This window comes from Eleutherodactylus coqui, chromosome 3 (assembly GCF_035609145.1).
Source record: "Eleutherodactylus coqui strain aEleCoq1 chromosome 3, aEleCoq1.hap1, whole genome shotgun sequence".
NCBI classification, from domain to species: Eukaryota; Metazoa; Chordata; class Amphibia; order Anura; family Eleutherodactylidae; genus Eleutherodactylus; species Eleutherodactylus coqui.
The window spans coordinates 108,774,045-108,790,676 of NC_089839.1; the positions used below are offsets into that span (position 1 = coordinate 108,774,045).

At 47.5% G+C, this 16,632-nt stretch overlaps 1 protein-coding gene across 5 annotated transcripts in view; it reads left to right on the forward strand.

Moving 5' to 3' along the window:
• Positions 1-16,632, forward strand: part of CCDC170 (coiled-coil domain containing 170) — a 128,474-nt gene that overhangs the window by 93,523 nt on the left and 18,319 nt on the right. For all 5 annotated transcript variants that reach the window (XM_066595953.1, XM_066595955.1, XM_066595952.1 and 2 more), the window contains 2 exons: positions 13,989-14,189; positions 15,529-15,702. In XM_066595953.1, coding sequence (XP_066452050.1) covers positions 13,989-14,189; positions 15,529-15,702 — 375 coding nt within the window. The remainder of the gene's footprint in view (positions 1-13,988; positions 14,190-15,528; positions 15,703-16,632) is intronic.

Here is a 16,632-nt window from a genome sequence, read left to right on the forward strand (position 1 = left end):
TACCTAAGGGCTCAGGGGCCCGGGTGCAAAAGTTCAGCTCGGGCCCCCCCCCCCCCCTGGGCCTCCACTATACACACTCTCCCATACCCATACCTAGATCGTCCTGCAAACATGACCTAGCCCCTTGGCGTAATCTTTTCAAACATGACGCATTTCCTGAACATGAAAATTTGTTTGTAGTTCCGCAGGTTACTCTCACACACACACTGCTTTTTACCGCTATTAGCGCGGTGTCCTGAGCGCCGCACTAACCTCGGTACAACATTCCCATAGAATTTAATAAGCTTACTCAAATCTATGCTCGAACATGGTGTTTCTAACGCTGTGATTTTCGAGAGCTGTCTGTTCTATTTTTGCATTTTAGTGGTTTTTAACACACCTCATCACCTATCACAATGATGGGGTGCATTAAAAAGCGCTGTAACCTGTGTTCGAAAAAGCTGCTCGAAATTCTGGTAAAAATGCCACAATTTCAAGCTGCGTTTTCTGAACACGTGTGTGGGCGCGGCCTTAGGCCTCGGTCACACGGGCGATTCTTCGCGCGATTTGCGCATGCGATTGGCAGTTTTATAGAACCATTGCTTTGCAATGGCATCGGACACATGGGCGCTTTTTATGCGCTTGTCCGATAAATTATAGGACACAAGAAATCGCAGATCGCGCCTATCTGCGATCTGCGATTCCTTGTGTTCTCTATATGTGCTCAATGGGGTCGGCAGCAGCAGCGCCGACCCCATTGAGAACATATACTACACAAATCATTCTGCTCTGCCACAGCTGTAACAGCTGTGGCAGAGAAGAATGATGTTTGCCCATTGAATTCAATGGAGCCGGCAATACAGCCGGCTCCATTGAAAGCAATGGGATGCCGGCGAGCGCAGGATGAATTTTCGGGAATACAGCCGGCTCCATTGAATTGCAATGGGTTGGACAGCGCTCCTGTGATCGGCCCGTTTCAACGAAAATGCGCCTAGAAGCAGATTTTTCCGGCGATTTTTCGGCCCCGGTCACGCGATTTGCGGATGCGCATCCGACATGCGATCCGCAAATCGCGGCAAAAAACGGTCGTCTGACCGAGGCCTTAGGGTGGTTCATGTTTTTGTTGTACTTTAGAACCACAATAAAGAAAAACACCTAAAAAAACCTGCATGCAGTATTTAAAGGGGTTGTCCCGCGCCGAAACGGTTTTTTTTTTTTTCAACCCCCCCCCCCCTTGTTCGCCGCGAGACAACCCCGATGCAGGGGTTAAAAAAGAACACCGGAGAGCGCTTACCTGAATCCCCGCGCTCCGGTGACTTCTTACTTACCTGATGAAGATGGCCGCGGGGATCTTCTCACTCGGTGGACCGCAGGGCTTCTGTGCGGTCCATTGCCGATTCCAGCCTCCTGATTGGCTGGAATCGGCACGTGACGGGGCGGAGCTACACGGAGCCGGCATCCAGCACGAGCAGCCCCATTGAAAAAAGAAGAAGACCGGGACTGCGCAAGCGCGGCTAATTTGGCCATTAGACGGCGAAAATTAGTCGGCTCCATGGAAACGAGGATGCTAGCAACGGAGCAGGTAAGTAAAAAACTTTTTATAACTTCTGTATGGCTCATAATTAATGCACAATGTACATTACAAAGTGCATTAATATGGCCATACAGAAGTGTATAGACCCACTTGCTGCCGCGGGACAACCCCTTTAAAGACCGCGTACGTTATTAAGGAGCTACAGACACAATTAAAAACTGCATGTGGTTTTGATGCGTTTTTTAATTGTGTGTAGAGTTGAGTGAACGTACTCTGTCGAGCTTGATGCTTGTTCGAGTATTAGCATACTCGTTGGTGCTCGGTACTCGAACGAGCATCAAATCGTGTTTGACCCCGCCCCAGCTTTTGGCTCCTCCCCGCTGTGACGTGGCTGTTTTGGCCCCTCTCCACCGCAGCGCCGTCATTTGAAAAGAGAAAAAGCTTGGGACCCAGCGTTCCACATACAAAAATGCTCGAGTCTCCCATTGTAGTCAATGGGGTTCGTTACTCGAGTAGAGCTCTCGAATTTTACTAAAGGCTCGACTTGAATAACGCAGACCCGAGCATTTGGGTGATCGCGCATCTCTAATTGTGTGTAAAGTGTGCATATAATTACAGTAAATCCAGGGAGATGTATAACTTATACCATAGATTGATAGATATGATGTTAGATGGATATGAGATAGGAGATAGATAGATAGATAGATAGATAGATAGATAGATAGATAGATAGATAGATAGATAGATATGAGATGGGATATATAGATAGCAGATAGATAGGAGATAGATAGATAGATGCATATGAGATAGAAGGATATGAGATAGGAGATAGATAGAGAGATAGATAAGGGATATATATATATTAGATAGATATGAGAGCGATAGATAGATAGATAGATATTGGATAGACATAGATATGAGATAGGATAGATAGATAAATAGATAGATAGATAGATAGATAGATAGATAGATGAAGGAGGGAGACAGACAGCAGCAGGAGAGGCAAACTTAGAAGCTTCCCGTTCAGCAGGAAGCAGAGGGGTAGCCCATGATTACTGTGCCCTGCCGGCCCATGTGACTTCCTCCCTCCTCCCCTGCCGGCCCATGTGACTTCCTCCCTCCTCCTCCCTGCTCTGCCGGGCTTCCTCTCAGGCTGGCCGTTCTGGCTGCCGCATGATGGAAATCTTTCTGCAGACAGAACGGCCAGCCATTAATGCACTGAATGTGCATGTGGGTATGGCGGAGAGGGCGGCCTCGGGGCCCCCTGAGCGCAGGGGCTGGGTCGCCATGGCGACCCCAGCAACCCCTGACGCTACGCCTATGGGTAATGTGCTGAACTGGATAGATATGTCTTTTTTTTCGGAACTATGTTACTATGTAGTGATAGCAAAAGCTTCTGCTATAACGGGCAAGATTTTGCCATCAAAAAGGCAGAACTGCTGTCAATGGATTCCATAGGCTGCTGTTTGCGATATAATACAACAGATCCAACACGACTGTGAGCATAGATAGCTCTTTGTAATACCATAATAAAGAACAATGAAATTTGTCTTTGTTAAATTGTTGTATAGTTAGTGAAGGGGTGTCTTCTCTCTCTGTGCAGGACTCTGCAGTATGTTTTGCACCACATGTTAGTTTAGAGATATGCAGTAAACATAATAAATAAAAATCAGTTTCCTTCCTCAGAAGTAAAAGTGAGCCAGAAATACATTTGTCTAGAGTCCAGTAGATGGCATTTTAGTATATAAAATTGAAGAAGCTGTTTAATAATGTAGCATACAGTTAGAGCTTGGAGCTGCAGCTTGGAATTGTAAAATATAAAAGCTCTTTCTTGCATTACTTGGTGTATTTATTTAATATTTATTGGATCCACAATTTACTGTGGTGGCCGATTTTATACTATACTCATGATAACATCCATGCCTGCAGCTGCCAGCTCACAGCAGTGTATGGTTCCATCCTTGATATAAGCAGAATCAAATCTGCACACAATCTATTTTCCTTCATTCCTTGATCTCTAGTAACTGCGCTGAATGTAAATTTAAAGGGGGTTTCCAGCAAAGTACTACTGATGATCTATCTTAAAGGGGTTGTCCCGCGGCAGCAAGTGGGTCTATACACTTCTGTATAGCCATATTAATGCACTTTGTAATGTACATTGTGCATTAATTATGAGCCATACAGAAGTTATAAAAAGTTTTTTACTTACCTGCTCCGTTGCTAGCATCCTCGTTTCCATGGAGCCGACTAATTTTCGCCGTCTAATGGCCAAATTAGCCGCGCTTGCGCAGTCCCGGTCTTCTTCTTTTTTCAATGGAGCCGCTCGTGCAGAATGCCGGCTCCGTGTAGCTCCGCCCCGTCACGTGCCGATTCCAGCCAATCAGGAGGCTGGAATCGGCAATGGACCGCACAGAAGAGCTGCGGTCCACGGAGGAAGAGGATCCCGGTGGCCATCTTCACCGGTAAGTATAGAAGTCACCGGAGCGCGGGGATTAAGGTAAGCGCTCCGGTAAGCTTTCTTTAGGTCCCTGCATCGGGGTTGTCTCGCGCCGAACGGGGGGGTTGAAAAAAAAACAAACCCGTTTCGGCGCGGGACAACCCCTTTAAGGATAGGTCATCAATAGAGATGAGCGAGCACCAAAATGCTCGGGTGCTCGTTGCTCGAGTCAAACTTTCTGCAATGCTCGAGAGTTCGTTTCGAGTAACGAACCCCATTGAAGTCAATGGGCGGCTCGAGCATTTTTGTATATCGCCGATGCTCGCTAAGGTTTTCATTTGTGCAAATCTGCAAAACCTACTAAAGTGATGAAAACGACACAGAAATGGATAGGGCAGGCGAGGGGCAATATGCAGGGCTGCATCTCAGGCTCCCAGGTCTCCCTATTAAGCCACAATAGCGGCAAAAGTGGGCCACCCCATAACAATTTTTACTTCGGACAAACCCTCATTAGCAAGGCACACCTTAGCTAAGCACCACACTACCTCCAAGCAAACACAATCACTGCCTGCGGGGCACACCGCTGCCTCCTCTCCTGGGTTACATGCTACCCAACCCCCCCCCCCCCCCGCACAACCCTGCGTCCGCAGCGCACCCAAAAGTGCCCCTGCGCAGCCTTCAGCTGCCCTCATGCCACACGCTGGCTTCATAGCCACACCACCCTCATGTCTATTTATAAGTGCGTCTGCCATGAAGAGGAATCGGAGGCACACATTGCAGAGGGTTGGCAGGGCCAGGCAGCGACCCTCTTTGAAAGTGTGGGTGATAGCCCACAATGCTGTTGAGAATTGATAATAGATTGACGTTCGATCTTCATTCCAATCCTTTGCCACCTCCGTCAGGAGCTGCAAATATGGGCATAAAGGGGACTCAGCTGCCAGCCCAGCACTTCTACACATCTCCACAATGCAGCAATACTCGGTGTGGGAAGTATGTGAGCGGGCCCTGGGTCAGCCTCTGTCCCAGCAAACACCTTGTGTGGCCCAAGGTGCTGCGAGTGACATAGCAATGGGGACTCCATGTGTCCACACACTACTCATTCTGTTTGGGTGTCGGATACCTCATCGACAACGCAAGGGGTAAACCATCTGCACTCTGCACCCTACCCAAGTCTGTCAGTGTTTTGGAGACAGACAGGTACAACTCCGCTATGGCAAGTCTGTGTGCACCCGCAGCATGGATGGCTAGCAGGTACACACAGACGGTAAAGAAAGAAATCCCATTGCAGTGCCCCGGATAGCTGAGGTTACGTGAGAGGAAATACATGTTGGCTGTGGCCCACACGCCATGCCCTAGACATTCAGGGTTATTTTTAAAAGTGCCAGGCAGGTACAACTGCGCTATGGCAAGTCTGTGTGCACCCGCAGCATGGGTGGCTAGCAGGAACACACAGACGGTACAGAAAGAAATCCCATTGCAGTGCCCCGGATAGCTGAGGTTACGTGAGAGGGAATACATGTTGGCTGCGGCCCACACGCCATGCCCTAGTCAGTCTGGGTTTTTTTGGGGCCAGATAGATAGAACCCCGCGATGGGAAGACTTAGTGCACCCATAGTATACACACACCCCTGTAATATTCCTGTAGCAAAGGTATAAGCTGACCCCAGTAACATTTTTGTAGCAGAAGTATACGCAGACCCCTGTATCATTTCAGTAGTAATACTATAGACAGATCCCAGTAACATTTCGTAGCAGAAGTATAGGCAGACCCCTGTAACATTCAAGTGGCAGCAGTATAGGCAGACCCCTGTAACATGTAAGTGGCAGCAGTATAGGCAGACCCCTGTAACTTTCTCGTAGCAGAAGTATAGGCAGACCCCTGTAACTTTCTCGTAGCAGAAGTATAGGCAGGCAGGCAGACCCCAGTAAAATTTCTGTAGCAATAGTATAGGCCAACCTCTGAAACATTGGGATACCATGAGCGTAGGCGAAAGCCGGAAAAATTAGTTGGATAAGAGTGTAGGCGTGGGCCCCAAAAATTAGTGTACCAAGAGTACAAGTGGACCTCTGAAAAATTTATCAACCGAGAGGGCAGGTGAAACCCATAAACATTTTTTTTTAAAGATACAGCTCACTGTTGCTTAATTTGTAACAGAGCGTGGAGGCAGCCCTGTTGAAAAAATGGGTTCATGTAACAGTCTCAATACTTTTGAAACTTAGAAAAATTGTAAAAACATTGGTAGATGTAGATGAGCCTTTTGGGCCGCAGAAAAATTGGCTGTTCAGCGCGATGACATGTTGTTTCTGGAGGAGGAGTAGCAGGAGGAGGACTAATGTCAGAGACAGATTGACAAAGATAAATGCGCCGTTTTCCCGGTGATACTGAAGAGTGCTTTTATCTGCGGTTGCAGCGAAAAGAATCTTTAGGTTCCACTGCTCTCTGCTGGTGGAGAAGAGAAGTCTGGGGAAATCCAGGCTTTGTTTATCTTTATGAGTGTAAGCATGTTGGCACTGGCAGTTGACAGGCGGGTACGCTTGTTCGTGATGATTCCCCCAGCTGCACTAAACACCCTCTCTGACAAGACGCTAGCGGCAGGGCAAGCCCGCACCTCCAGGGCATACAGTGCTAGTTCGTGCCACGTGTCCAGCTTTGACACCCAATAGTTGTATGGAGTTGAGGCATCACGGAGGACGGTGGTACGATCGGCTAGGTACTCCCTCACCATCTTTTTACAGTGCTCCCTCCGACTCAGCCTTGACTGGGGAGTGGTTAGGTAGTCTTGCTGGGGAGCCATAAAGCTGGCATAGGCCTTGGAGAGTGTTCCCCTGCCTGCGCTAAACATGCTGCCTGATCTCCATGCCTCCCCTGCTACTTGGCCCTCGGAACTGCGCCTTTTGCCGCTAGCGCTGTCAGATGGGAAGCTACCATTAGTTTGTCCACCAGGGCCCTGTGGTATTGCATCACTCTCGAACCCCTTTCCTCTTCGGAAATGAGAGTGGAAAGGTTCTCATTATACCAGGGGTCGAGAAGGGTGTACACCAAGTAATCCGTAGTGGCCAGAATGCGTCTAACATGAGGGTCACGAGAAAGGCAGCGTAACATGAAGTCAGCCATGTGTGCCAGGGTGACAGTACGCAAGACATGGCTGTCCTCACTAGGAAGATCACTTTCAGGATCCTCCTCCTCCTCCTCATCCACAGGCTATACACGCTGAACAGATGGGAGGCAAGCAGCATGGGTACCCTCTGCAGTTGGTCCAGCTGTCTCTTCCCCCTCCTCCTCCTCTTCCACAACGCGCTGAGATATAGACATGAGGGTGCTCTGACTATCAAGCGACATACTGTCGTCCCCCATCTCCTGTTTCGACCGCAAAGCGTCAGCCTTTATGCTTTGCAGCGAACTTCTCAGCAGGCATAGCAGAGGAATGGTGATGCTAATGATTGCAGCATCGCCGCTCACCATCTGGGTAGACTCCTCAAAGTTTCCGAGGACGTGGCAGATGTCTGCCATCCAGGCCCACTCCTCGGTAAAGAATTGAGGAGGCTGACTCCCACTAAGCTGCCCATGTTGGAGTTGGTATTCCACTATTGCTCTATGCTGCTCATAGAGCCTGGCCAACATGTGCAGCGTGGAATTCCACTGTGTGGGTACGTCGCACAGCAGCCGGTGCTCTGGCAGATTAAACCGATGTTGCAGGGTCCGCAGGGTGGCAGCATCCGTGGTGGACTTGCGGAAATGTGCGCAGATGCGGCGCACCTTGCCGAGCAGGTCTGACAAGTGCAGGTAGTTTTTCAGAAACCGCTGACCCACCAGATTGAAGACGTGGGCCAGGCATGGCACATGTGTGAAGCTGCCGAGCTGCAGAGCCGCCACCAGGTTACGGCCGTTGTCACACATGACCCTGCCTGGTTGGAGGCTCAGCGGCAAAAGCCAGAGGTCGGTCTGCTCAGTCAGACCCTGCAACAGCTCGGGGGCCGTGTGCCTCTTGTCACCTAGGCTGCGTAGTTTCAGCATGGCCTGCTGATGCTTGCCAACCGCTGTGCGGCTGCGCCGCGCCACACCGACTGCTGGCGACGTGCTGCTCACATTTCTTAATTGAGAGGTAGAGGTTGCGTAGGAGGAGGATGAGGGAGAGGGTTTTAGAGGAGGTGGCATAGACCGCCGCAGATACCCGAACCGAGGAAGGACCCGCTATTCTGGGTGTGGGTAGGACATGTGCGGTCCCAGGCTCTGACTCGGTCCCAGCCTCCACCAAATTCACCCAGTGTGCCGTCAGGGAGATATAGTGGCCCTGCCCGCCAGTACTTGTCCACGTGTCCGTGGTTAAGTGGACCTTCCCAGTAACCGCGTTGGTGAGGGCACGATTGATGATGCGGGAGACGTGCTGTGTAGGGCTGGGACGGCACACCGGGAAAAATAGTGGCGACTGCGGACCGAGTAGCGTGGGACCGCCGCTGACATCATGTTTTTCAAAGCCCCCATTTCCACAAGCCTGTACGGCAGCATCTCCAGGCTGATCAATTTCGGAATGTGCACATTTAAAGCTTGAGCGTGCGGGTGCGTGGTGGCGTATTTGCGCTAGCAACAGCTGGATGCTGCGCTGAGAGACATTGCTGGATGGGGCCGAGGACAGCGGAGGTGAGGGTGTGGGTGCAGGCCGGGAGGCGCTCGTGCCTTTCCTGAGAGGGGGGTTGGATCTGAGTGGCAGGTTGGGGCACAGGGGGAGAGGCAGTGGTGCGACCCGGAGGCGGTGAACGGCCTTCGTCCCACCTCGTGGTGTGCTTGGCCATCATATGCCTGCACATGCTGGTGGTGGTTAGGCTGGTACTGGTGGCTCCCTGGCTGATCTTGGCGCGACACAGGTTGCACATCACTGTTCGTCAGTCGTCCGCGCTCTCACTGAAAAACATCCACACCTTTGAAGACCTAGGCCTCTGCAGGGTGGCTTGGCGCGAGGGGGTGCTTTGGGAAACAGTTGGGGGAGTCTTCGCTCTGGCCCTGCCTCTACCCCTGGCCACCCCACTGCCTCTTCCAACCTGTCCTGCTGCTGCACTTGCCTCCCCCTCTGAAGACCTCTCCTCAGTTGGCTTAGTGAACCAGGTGGGGTCAGTCACCTCATCGTCCAGCGGCTCTTCCTCTGCATCCTCTGTGCGCTCCTCCCTCGGACTTACTGCCCTTACTACTACCTCACAGATAGACAACTGTGTCTCATCATCCACCTCCTCACCCACTGAAAGCTCTTGAGACAGTTGCCGGAAGTCCCCAGCCTCATCACCTGGACCCCGGGAACTTTCCAAAGGTTCGGCATCGGTCACGACAAACTCCTCAGGTGGGAGAGGAACCATTTTTTCCCAATCAAGGCAGGGGCCCGAGAACAGTTCCTGGGAGTCTGTCTGCTCATCAGAATGTGTCATTTTCATGGAGTGAGGAGGCTGGGAGGAAGGAGGAGCAGCAGCGAGTGGATTCAGAATTGCAGCAGTGGACAGCGTAGAAGACTGGGTGGTCGATACATTGCTGGATGCATTTTCTACCATCCATGACAGGACCTGCTCACACTGCTCATTTTGTAATAAAGGTCTACCACGTGGACCCATAAATTGTGATATGAAGCTGGGGACCCCAGAAACTTGCCTCTCTCTTAATCCCGCATCAGCCCACTGAGATTCACCTGGACCATAATTCAGCCTGTGCCCACACCCTCACTTGGACCTCCGCGTTCACGACTGGGTGGTCGATAGATTGCTGGATGCACTTTCTGCCATCCACGACAGGACCTGCTCACACTGCTCAGTTTCTAATAAAGGTCTACCGCGTGGACCCATTAATTGTGAGATGAATCTTGGGACCCCAGAAACTTGCCTCTCTCCTAATCCCGCAGCAGTCGCCTGCGATACACCTGGACCAGGAGCTCGGCCTGTGCCCACACCCTGACTTGGGCCTTCGCGTCCTTGCCCGCGTCCACGTCCTCTAGGCCTACCCCAACCCCTTCAGCATGGTGTATTACCAATAGAGCAGAAACAGAGCGGTCTGAATAATTATGCAATTAGTGGCGTGCAGTTGGAGGGTGACAGCGGTTATGTTACGCACACTGCAGTCTGCAAAAAATTATACGCTAGGCTGCAAAAAGGCCTAGCTGGCTAATAGTGAGCCACTACAACAGTAATGCACACGCTCACAGGTAGCCCTAAGGAGGAGTGTTTTTTAAAGTTTGTTTTTAAAAAAACAGCAGCCTAGAGAGCGTGTATATGTCTTTCCCTCTATCAGCGGCTGTGGGCGTACGCTGTGCGTGAAGTTGACGGGACGCACAGAGCGGTGTAAAAAATTAGGCAACTATTGGCCTGCACTTGGAGGGTCACAGTGGTTATGTAACGCACACTGTAGGCCGAAAAAATTATACGCTGGGCTGCAGAAAGGCCTAGCTGGCTAATAGTGAGCCACTACAACAGTAATGCATACGCTCACAGGTAGCCCTAAGGAGGATTGTTTTTTTTAGTTTTTTTTTTAAAAACAGCAGCCTAAATAGCGTGTATACGTCTTTCCCTCTATCAGCGGCTGTGGGCGTACGCTGTGCATGAGGTTGACGGGACGCACAGAGCGGTGTAAAAAATTAGGCAACTATTGGCCTGCACTTGGAGGGTCACAGCGGTTATGTAACGCACACTGTAGGCCGAAAAAATTATACGCTGGGCTGCAGAAAGGCCCAGCTGGCTAATAGTGAGCCACTACAACAGTAATGCGCACGCTCACAGGTAGCCCTAAGGAGGAGCTTTTTTGGGGTACTTGTTGACAGGATTGTACACTACCACTGTCCCTGCCTGACCAGTACTGCCCCTATACTCTGTATAATTGGCTGCAGACTGAGAACGTAATAGTCTGCAGAGCCCAAGATGAAAAAAAAAAAGTGCAAAACCGCTCCCATCTGCCACAACAGTAATGCACACGGTCAGAGGTAGCCCTAAGAAGGACCGTTGGGGTACTTGTTGACAGGATTTTACACTACCACTGTCCCTGCCTGACCAGTACTGCCCCTATACTCTGTATAGTTGGCTGCAGACTGACAACGCAATAGTCTGCATAGCCCAAGATGAAAACAAAAAAAAATTGTGCAAAACTGCTCCCAGCAGCCACAACAGTAATGCACACGGTCAGATGTGGCCCTTAGAAGGACCGTTGGGGTTCTTCAAGACGCTAACACTCTCCCTATAGCAGCAGCAGCACTCTCCCTAATCTCTGCCAGTGTGTGTCTGAGGCGAGCAGCGAGCGGGACTGCTTTATATACTCGGCGGTCACTTGATCTCACCAGCCACTCACTGCAGGGGGTGGGATAGGGCTGGAACGTCACAGGAGGAAGTTGTAGTGCCTTCCCTGCATGTCTATTGGCCAGAAAATGGCGCTAAACATGCAGGGAAGGAAATTGAATTGACTCGAGTACTGCGTGGTGCTCGTCTCGAGTAACGAGCATCTCGAGTACCCTAATACTCAAGCGACTATCAAGCTCGGACGAGTACGTTCGCTCATCTCTAGTCATTAATAGTTGATCGGCTGGGACCCATTGTTCGGGACCTCAGCTGATCAGGCGCTATTACACACTGGGGTCAGAACAGCAGCTACTGAGCGGCAGACCCAGCCGTTCAACCAGGGGTGTATCTAAAGGCTCTGGGGCCTGAGTGCAAAAGTTTAGGTCAGGCCCCCCCCCCTTCCCCAAGCATCCAGCCCTCCCCCCTCCTCCCCATACCTAGATCGTGCTGTATATAGCTGCAAAACAAATTTCCATATATGATCTAGCTCCTTGGCGTAATCTTTCCAAACATGATTAATTTCGTGCACTAAATGAAAATTAGTTTGCAGCCCCTTAGGCCACTCTCACTCACACACCACTTTTACCGTTATTAGCAACGTGCTATCAGCGATACAATGCTCCCATTGATTTTAATGGGGTTACTCAGACCTGAGCTTGAGGGTGAAGTCACACGAACGTATATCGGCTCGGTTTTCACGCCGAGCCGATATACGTTGTCCTCGTGTGCAGGGGGGGGGAGGATGGAAGAGCCAGGAGCAGGAACTGAGCTCCCACCCCCCTTTCTGCCGCCTCTCCGCCCCTCTGCACTATTTGCAATGGGGAGAGGGGAGAGGGGCGGGGCTAATTCGCGGAACGTAGCCCCGCCCCTGCCCCGCCTCTTTCCTTTGCAAATAGTGCAGAGGGGCAGAGAGGAGGCGGAGAGGGGGGCGGGAGCTCAGTTCCTGCTCCTGGCTCTTCCATCCTCCCCCCCTGCACACGAGGACAACGTATATCGGCTCGGCGTTAAAACCGAGCCGATATACGTTCGTGTGACTTCACCCTGAACGTGTTGTTTCCAATGTTGCAATCTCCAAGAGCTGCCTGTTCTACTTTTGCATTTTCACAGTTTGTAATGCACCTCCTTACCCATCACAATGATGGAGTGCATTAAAAAGCACTGTCAAACGCTATACTATGTGTTCAAAAATGCTGCTTGAAATTGCGGTAAAAATGCCACAATTTTGACCTTTGTTTTGTGTACGCATCTGTGAGAGTGGCAATACGGTGTGTTCATGTTTTTTGTTATACTTTTGAACTACAATAAAGAAAAACACATTTAAAAAACTGCATGCGGTATTCAAAGACCACAAACGTTTTTAAGAAACTGCATACACTGTTAAAAAACGCATGTGTTTTTTTATGTGTTTGTTAATTGTGTGTAAAGTGTGCAATTATATGCAGTAAGATGTATTACTTATACCAGCTATAGATATATATGAGAGATAGATACATAGAAAGATAGGTATGAGAGAAAATCATACATAGAAAGATAGATATGAGATAGATAGATGTGAGAGAACGATAAATAGATGAATAGATAGAAAGAAAGATAAATATGATAGATAGATAGATAGATATAGATAGATATGAGAGAGTGAGAGATAGATAGATAGATATTAGAGAGAAAGATAGATATAAGAGAGAGAAATAGGTATGAGAGAGAAGGAGAGACATGAGAGAGAAAGATAGATAGATGAATAGATATAATAGACATGAGAGATAGATAGATATGAGAGAGAGAAATAGATAGATAGATATGAGAGAAATAGGTATGAGATAGATAGATGGATAGATATGAGAGAAAAAGATACATGGAAAGATAGATATGAGAGAGAAAGATAAATAGATATGAGAGAGAAAGATAAATAGATGAAGAGATAGAAATAAAGATAAATAGATAGATAGGAGAGAGAGAAATAGGTATGAGATAGACAGATAGATATAGGTATGATAGATAGACAGACATGAGAGAGATCAATACATACCCCAGGGCCTGGACCAGCTGTACACAGTGTCAGCAGGAGGGAGATGACATCATCATCCCTACTCCACTCCATGCCATGGCTTACCATACAGTGCTTCTGTGTCTGCTTCCCCTCTCCTGCTTCCTCCATCACCCCCTCCTCCTCCTCCCCCTGTCCTCCCTCCGAGCCTTTCCTACTGCCTTCTCCTCCTCCTCTCTCCTCGTCTCCTCGACAGCTCGTGCTGTCGGCCGGACCGCACCAGTCACCCGGCTGCCAACAGTGTGACCTGAATGTGTATGTGTGTGTATATGGTGGAGGGCAGCCGCTGGGCCCCCTTAAGTGCAGGGGCCAGATCACCATTGCAACGCCGGCGACCCCTGACGGTACACCTATGCGTTCAACTATTGATGACCCATCCTGAGATTAGCTCATCAATAGTATTTCCCTGGAAAACCCATTTAATACACTGCTTTTTTATTTACTCAATTATCACTGTATTACTTAGCTCAAGGGTATGACCATATGAGGTGGCATTGATACAGCTGAAAACTATGGCGACTTGCCAACGCTGTAATTTTTAAATGTATTGTAAAATAGCTGTTCAGATTTGCAGTTAGCATTTGGCTACTTTGTCCTCCCCAGCATTGAAATGTTTTTGTAGTTTTACAACTGATTATTGATAAACTTTGTAACTTAGTTTAAAGGCTGACATTTTTTTCTCATTCACTTCATAGATGGTAACTCAGCTGGAAGACAAAGTGTGGAAACTGAATCAGCAACTCCAGAACCAGTCAGATCTGCACCAGGAAGCATTGGTTAGGGCTAGGAAAGCTGAGCAGCAATTTGAAGATCTCTGGGCTCGGCTTAAATTAACTGAAGGAGAATTAGTTTCTGGAGATGTCATGCGGGACAATTTAAGTTATGAGAAGCAGAAGGTAAGATGGTATTAAAATTTACAGACTGTTAAACAAAAGAATATATCAGATATTGAAAACTAGTGAAGAGCAACCTCAAGCATAAGAGATTTCCTACAAGTTTCCCTGGATCCGTCAAAAAATGTAGATTGCTGAGCAGTTGATGGAAAATACAATATTTAATTTAGGATCATAAGACTGAGCACAAACAATATCATTCATTACTCTGTAGACCAGTGGCTTCCAAACTTTTCAGCCAAGGGAACCCCAAAAAGCTACAGACTCTACTGAACTGTCCTTAAGACAAATGTCAAGTTCTATACCCATCCACAGCTGGACACATATGTATGTGCTTGTATTCAGAAGGCAGTGCTGTATTGGGCGAGCTTACTTGTTTTTGGGGGTTTTTTTTACTTTTTTTCTTCAAACTTTTTCTAATTTAGAACTTTTATCATTTTGCTTACTTTTTTTCTAAGCCTGTTTTTCCTGTGTTATGTATTTGCCTCACTTTGCTGTTTTTGTTTCTTCTCTATGTGTCTCAGTGTTGTATTTCCACAGCATTTCAGTGTAAAAGCCGTCTTCCATGGGCAGCAACTGCAGATAAGAATTTGGTTGGCAGGAGCAAGTTGCTTCTTTTTCCAGCTAGGAGTCGCCAATTAGGAAGGAGAGCTTAAGTATATTAGCTGCCAGCCTGATTGGAAATGCATGCTAGTGGGATAGAGGTAGCAATGTCTTAAGACATATCTGTGTATTTGGATCTTTTGTAGGAGTTTTAGGAGTAATGCATTACAGTCTGTAAGAGCTAGGGCTACACTAAGTCTTTTGTTGTAGAACATTTGCGTATCACATTTTTACATTAGTCGGTAGAACCTCTGTAGTGAGTGCAACGATTAGAGGGATTTTCTTGGCATAAACGTTTGATGGCCTATCCTAAAGATAGGTCATCAATAGTTAATCGCCAAGGACCTGTTGCTCGGAATCCCCAACAATGAGCTGATCGCCCATCCCGCTATCAATACAGTGGGCTTGACATGTGTCAAAGAGGATGGGAGCAAAAGTGCCCTAGCTGGCTTTACAGCCAACTAGTACACTTTCAACACTTCTACTACAATGGGAGTGAAGCTCTATCACGCCTGTCCCCTATGATGTTTTATCTGTAAAACCCACTTTAATACTTCTTAACCTATTTCTCCATCTTAGATAGTATATTCTCTCGGGTGCTAAAAACTTCTTTCATTATGTGAATTTGAATAATTGATGAATAATATAATTGCCTTCTACTGGTTTTTGTATTCAAGATAAGTTATTACTAGTTCATTTCAACACTTTTCACTTTTTTACCTCTGAATACCTCATGCAGTACATGAAGTTCTTGGAACAGCTGTCTAATAAGATGAAATTGGAAAGAATAACTGCTGATGTAGGCTTTGACATGCGTCTCGATGCCATCCTTGCCCGGGCAGATCAGTTGGTCAAATTAGAATCAGATGCTGTCATTGGAAACAAGACACTTGCACACAGTTTGCAAAGAAAGGTATAGAAAATGAGAATATGTCACAAAATTTTGCACTGAACTCCAGAATAGTATGTTTTATATTGGAATATTATTCGAATAACACATAGCTATGTTAATGAAATTAGTGTAGTGCAAATTGCTAGATGTGACATTGACAGAACTTGATGCATTACTAGTTTTCCATTATTACCAATATCTATATATATAAAGACGAAAGCCCTCACTGACTCGCCAAAAGTTCTCCAACTTCCCAATGTCGTATAAACATGAATTTTGGCACAAGCATAGATTATCTTCAAAATAGGAAAAGTAATTGGGTCCCAACTCCATTATTCAATTCTAGCGCAAAAGAATTAGCGTCGAAATTTAACGTACATAATCTAAATCTCTCACTTCCCAATGTCATAGAAACTTAAAATTTGGCACGAGCATTGATTATGTCATAAATAGTAAAAGCTAATGGGTCCCAACTCGATAATTCAATTCTAGCGCAAAAGAATTGGCGTCGAAATTTTACGTTCGGAATGTAATTTCTTCACTTTCCGGTGTCATAGAAACGGGAAATTTGGCACGAGCATTGATTATGTCATAAATAGGAAAAGCTAAAGGGTCCCAACTCGATTATTCAATTCTAAGCACAAAAGAATTAGCGTCCAAATTTTACGTACGTAATGTATTTTTTTCACTTTCCGGTGTCATAGAAACGTGAAATTTGGCACGAGCATTGATTATGTCATAAATAGGAAAAGCTAATGGGTCCCAACTCGATTATTCAATTCTAAGCGCCAAAGAATTAGCGTCCAAATTTTACGTACGGAATGTATTTTTCTCACTTTCTGGTGTCATAGAAACTTAAAATTTGGCACAAGCATTCATTATGTCATAAATAGGAAAAGCTAATGGGTCCCAACTCGATTATTCAATTCTATGTGCAAAAGAATTAGCGTC